A 6,000-nucleotide genomic window follows, 5' to 3' on the forward strand; every position below is an offset into this window, starting at 1 on the left:
TCTGTCTCCACAGGAAAAGGTGTTTAGAGTTACCTCTGGTAGCACCTAATATGGCCACCTCTTAATGCCATAATAGTCCTCGGGTTATAAAAAGACATCGTTTATTTATGTTGGGTAGTCATCAGATGTCTTCCTTCTTGGGTTTAGTGTAGTAATTGTACAGACTTCAAATCCCTCTTATGTGGTGATCTAACTAGATTTTTTTAATATGTATTGAGCATACTCTTTCATACTGTATGATAATATATCACATTTTCAAACATTCTTCCACTAAGAATTACAAATTTATGTCATTCATAATCTCTATAACTGGCAGAAGTGGATTCCCCCTTACCCTCAAGGTGAATCTTCATCTCCACCAGGTTTTTCTACCTTCTTCTGTATTAAAAGGTGACTAGAACCAAAATGGCAGAAAGAGAGAGAGCTTTGGCTTATAAATTTTTCATTATCCTGACATTATGTATTCCCATAGCAGAGGGAGCAATTCTTGGTGACTGCAGCATCTAATGATAGTAATTGCTTTCTTGGAGACAGGAGTCTTTCTTCAAACAGAAACTAGATTAATCTGTTTGTAGCTTCATTTCTGGATGGTGCTCACAGAAGAATCATTTCTGGGTTCTCTGGTGGCAGTTGTGATGTAACACAGCTTGTTTAAAGTTCTTGCTAGAAAGAAATCCACATTACACCACAGTGCCTCTTTTTGTTTTCTGAGGCAGACATAGAAATTCCACCTCTGGAGAAGCTCAGAGTGAGTTATTATGTTCCCTAAGGATACCTCAAACTCACTCCAGCCACTTTCTGAACTCAGTTTACTAAAAGAGTAGTTAAATAAGGGGCATTTGGGAATATCCCGTATTCCAACCACACCCCCCGCAATATGGAAGTATTAATTCTATGCACATTCAGCCCCAGTGATAGCCCATAATTCCCCGAAGTAGATATTAAAACTAATTCTACTAGTGAATGTTATATTACCTGTGTTACTATTTTCAAGAATACATGTGCTGATTTAAGGGAAAAGCTCAGCGAGGAAAATATCAGTGTAGGGGAGAAAAAAGTTTTCCCTAACCCTCTTAGGGTCCTTGGCTGGGTCTGAAGATTATGCTGACAGAGACAAATTAACAGGAGAAAAGCATACAGGTTTATTTAATATGTTTTACATGACGTGGGAGCCTTCATAAGGAAAAGAAGACCCAAGGATATAGACCTGTGTATTTTCTGCTGTGTTTGTGAAGAGTGGATAGTCATGTAGCAATGTGATAGGTTCAGGGGTGTGAGGTAATTGCACTCAGGAGTAGTAAGCTTCCGGGAAACTTGGCAAGGCCTGTTTATTTGGATTCTTCTTAGCGTTCCTTTGTCGTTGGAGATAAGGATGCTCCTTTACTCTGGTTATAGGGAGAGCACCTCCCACATGAGGGTTTTATGACCTGTTTTAGGGGAAAAGGGTGAGGGATATGGGAGGTCAGAGTGACCTTCCTGCTTCTGCCATTTTCTCAAACTCCTTTGGCTTGAAATATTCAATATGCCACGGTGCCATATTTGGGGGTTGTGTGTTCCAGACTCCATCATCAGCAATTCCCATGCCCACCTCCAGAAGAAACATATGTCTTTATTCCTTCTTGATACAACTGACCATTGATGCTATCACCACTGACTGCATTCAAGGAATATTTTGATCCCCCAAATTTGGGGGTTAGTGGAAGAAATTATTTACTTCCTCTTCACCAGTAGCAACAAGGTGAGCATTTTTCAAAAGTAACTCTACTAGGAATCAAAGAGAAAGTTAAAAGATAGAAATGTAGAAGTTTGTAGAGCACACATGCCTTGTATCAAAGAAACTAAGGTTTAACTCAAATTGGCTGAAATAACTTTCCCAGAATACAGATCAAGAGTTTTCTTTCTTCTGTTCATCACTTTCTGATTAAACCTGTAGGGTATTCAGACAGATCCTATCCTTCAGTGAAGTTTGACCACTTTCTCTGTTTTTGAAAGCTATTATTTGGGCTTGGTCTTCCCATCAGCCATATGGCCTCTATGGCAGTTTTGAGTCTGTTTACCTCCTTCTGGCCGCCTGCTCTTAAAAGCGAAAAGACTTGTCTATACTCCCAAGCTCAGAGCCTATTAGACTCTCTTTCCAATGGAAGGCATGTCCTAGCTCTTCCTACTCAATGAGATTCTCTCTGGTAAACTCAGTCTTGTCTATTTCTTTTTCTACCCTTTCTACCTTCCAGAGATAGCTATTTCTTAAGGCTTATAATATTTTTAAAAAATATGTTACCACATGCATTCTATTTGAAGTAATCACCAAGGTTGTTAAAAATGCATATAGTGAGTGATAGAATAATTAAAAAGAAAGATAGCCTTCTTTCTCCTAGATGAATATTCACATTCTGTTTTATTTTGTTTTTCTAATACCAAATAGCTAGCAATAGAGATTTATGCCAATTACTGGTGTCTTATGGGAGAAAGTGAATGAAGGGGGAGTTTTCTGTGGAAAGGATTGTGTACTTTGTTTTTCTCAAGTTATTCTTATTTTTATTTCAGTCTTTGTTTCTCTTGGCTTTCCTCCTAGTGGCAATCTGTTTCTCTTTTATTTTTCTTTACATTTGAAAGTTTCCTACGCTGCTTCCAACTTAATTTTTTTAATTAAAACTTAATCCTCAAAATATCGGATTTTTTATTTATAATTCGTAGTTAAAAACATGTTAAAGTTGGTTTTCCAGTTTAGATTGTATTGGCGTCTTAGGGTGAAGTGAAGAAAGAAGGATGAAGATTAAATTATTCTCCTGGACTGCCCTCCAGGAAATCCTTCTCTATACTCTAAAAGTTCTTGTTCTTTTCTAGGAGTCCAATGTGCTGATTGCTGCTAACAGTCAGGGTACAATTAAGGTAAGCTATTTTATACATCTCCATTTTTAGGCTATAACAGACTATAACTATAACATGGAAATGTAGAGTTGTACTAAGCCTTAGAGAGCATGCCAAATCATGGGTCTCTGTCTGCTTGGAAATGGCTTTGATTGAAGGGGAAAAGAATAGGTAGCTTGCAACTAGGGGGAAGATGATAGTACTTGTTAGAGGTTTTACGAATGCTGAAGAGACTGAAAGGCGGTCAGGATGAAAAACAGATGAAGACTGTTAAGCATTCACGGTGGGGCGAGCACTGCTGAGCTTCGGTCATGCCAGTGCAGCTACCCCAACAGGGTATTCAGGGAACAAGATCCAAGATACAGCAGCAGATGCTTAGACATTTACCAGGTTTTAAAATGTCTTACTCTGATTTTACTCTTCTCTTCCTCGTGTTTCTCTTCCTTCTCTTCCATGACAAGGAGATTTTTCCTCAGTTGCTAGGGGAAGAAAAGGTATTCTAGTGTTCCGTTGAAAATTGATTGATCATGTGATCATGCCATTGGTATAATCTGAAAACTTTCATGTCTCTTTGCTCACAGTCTCATTCCCAAATTCATATATAGTTTTCCACATACTTTTCTTTGTAGTTAGGAGTTCAAGGAAGTAAAAATTTTATCTAGTTATACCACTGGATATTCAGCACTTGGGCACAGTACATTGGATAAATAAATCCTGAGCTAAGCAGTGAGCTTTTAAACAAAACACCATTTTGGAGGAGGTTTTTAGTACATGGGTTTGATTAGCACTTATTCTGTGAGTACCAGTTCTTTCCACATATTCTCTGCTGATACAGAAGTGTCAGGATGTATTTTTTAAATAATATGTATCTATTTTCCTGCCAGTTAGCATTAATTTTGCCATGGCTTCCTTCCACTCATCCTAAGTGGAGAATGACCCAGCAACCAAGAGAGCAAATCCAAACCTCACACATTGTCCTACAGAGATGAAATGAGCAAACTCAAAGCAGAACTGCACTGTTAGCTAGTCAAATTAATTTACATGGTATACTTATTTTTATGCAGCCAGTTTCTCTATTTGGAAAGCCTCATTAGAGAGCCAGGGCTGTGTTCTGGAAGCCTCAAGCAACATGGTAGAAGGTCTTGGAATCTCTGTTTTAAGTGGCTCTCTATAGTCTCTCAGTTTTTCTTTACTTTATTCTCATGGCAAGGCATGTATTGAAAAAGCTGTACTGTATTCTTCAACAAGTTTGGCCTTTGAGGCAATTGGGATTGCTAATGTTTCTACAGAAAGCTCAAAGCTACATACATACTTATAGGATCTCAGCGACAAATCTAAGATTTTTGTTCAACAGTATTGACCTCTTATGTAAAGTAGCCTGCTTGGCAGATGTAAAGACAAAAAGCATTATGAAAGCACAGATATAAGTCAAGCCTTAGCACGGCAGAAGATAAGTTGCTCCTTTAATTCTTTGCCACCTGGAATTACAGTCTCCATCTAACATAATCCTTTTTGACAGTGCTCATAATTGTCCACATGTTCGATGTCCTTTCTCAGCCATTCTACTCTTTTTATAACTGATCGTTGCTTCTTATTTTTATTTTATTTATTTTTATACATCTTTATTGAAGTATAATTCTTCTTATTTTTAGTTTTAGCACAACTTTTTTGTATGATAAGGTACTAGCTAACAAAATATCTCGACACCCAGATGCTTGACTAGAAAATAAATGAAGCAATAGGAAAAGACAAGATTTTAGGTCCTGTATACCTTGATCACTATAAAATGTTTATCAGTGCAAGAAATAAATGGATTAAAATTCTAAACAGCAATACTTAAACTTTTTCTTATGAATGTGGAAAGATACCAACATAATATTCCAAAAATGTATACTTAAACTTTTTCTTATGAATGTGGAAAGATACCAACATAATATTCCAAAAATGTTATATTCATGCTATGGATCAGTCAGTTCACTTATCTATATGTTTTATGTAGTTTATCTTGAAGGCTCCTTTGTTGACTGTGGAGATAACTAATCTGAAAGAGTTCATGCAACTATTGAATTGAAAGTAAGAATGGATTAATGTCTAATCCCTTCAAATTCTTTGATTTTAGCCAAAGCAGTTGGGAAAAGTGTACTTGATTTGGTTCTCCATTTACAATATAATAAAGACTGATTAAACTCTTCCTATATTTTAAAACTATTTTATTATACTGATTCCTTTTTCTCCCTATTAGGTGCTAGAATTGGTATGAAGGGTTTACTCCAGTTGAATTGTACTTGATCCGGCTGAAATACATCTGCAGCTGACAATAAGAGAAGACAGAAACTGTCATGTGATGTCTCTCCCCAAAGTCATCATGGGTTTTGGATTTGTTTTGAGTATTTTTTTCTTTTCCTTTTTTTTCCTCCTTTATGACCTTTGGGACATTGGGAATACCCAGTGAACTCTCCACCATCCATGTAACTCTACGGACTTTGCTGCTGTTGGTGGTATGGTTATCTAATTTTTGTGATAGGGAAACAAATTCTTTTGAATAAAAATAAATAACAAAAAATAATAAAAGTTTATTGAGCCACAGCTGAGCTGGGAAACTTTTTGTCCGATGTGGCAAGAGATAATTTTATCTTTTCAAGAAGTAGCACACATGAACTATAGTATAATATACTGATGAATAATTTTTAAGGTCCATATTTCCCCACCTCTTTGGAATTATGCATATCAACATAAAGTATATGGATTCTTTTCTGTGAATTTAATGTTTACAGTAGGTAGAAAGATTAATTACTTTATGAAGTTCTCTCTTCATTCTCTGACCAGATTTATATTATCAGCAAGTACCAGATTCCTCAGTCCCTCTGGATCTGGCCAAGGGTCTAACATTTTGACCTGTTGAGACCACATTCAGACAGAAAGGGAATATCAGTCTGTGACAACTATCTCTGTCTTTTCCTTTGAAATGTTACCCATAAGGCCCTAAATAAGCCCTATATGTAGACAAACCAACTTATTTTATAAAATCATGGCTATCAGATAGTCACAGGTATTAGTACCATTGTGGGGTGATCAACTTTGAGTAAAGGTCAGCAAACTTTCTCCATAAAGGGCCAGATAGTAAATATTTTA

General features: G+C 36.6%; 1 protein-coding gene across 1 annotated transcript in view; it reads left to right on the forward strand.

Moving 5' to 3' along the window:
• COP1 (COP1 E3 ubiquitin ligase) overlaps positions 1-5,454 on the forward strand; it is a gene marked incomplete at its 5' end in the record, with an annotated part of 242,055 nt that extends 236,601 nt beyond the window's left edge. Inside the window, 2 exons of the mRNA XM_079698724.1 lie at positions 2,845-2,889; positions 5,111-5,454. Coding sequence (XP_079554850.1) covers positions 2,845-2,889; positions 5,111-5,128 — 63 coding nt within the window. The 3' untranslated portion in view covers positions 5,129-5,454. The remainder of the gene's footprint in view (positions 1-2,844; positions 2,890-5,110) is intronic.
• Positions 5,455-6,000: the final 546 nt, after the last annotated feature.

The sequence above is a fragment of the Hyperoodon ampullatus genome (assembly GCF_949752795.1).
Source record: "Hyperoodon ampullatus genome assembly, chromosome: 2".
Classification (NCBI taxonomy): domain Eukaryota; kingdom Metazoa; phylum Chordata; class Mammalia; order Artiodactyla; family Ziphiidae; genus Hyperoodon; species Hyperoodon ampullatus.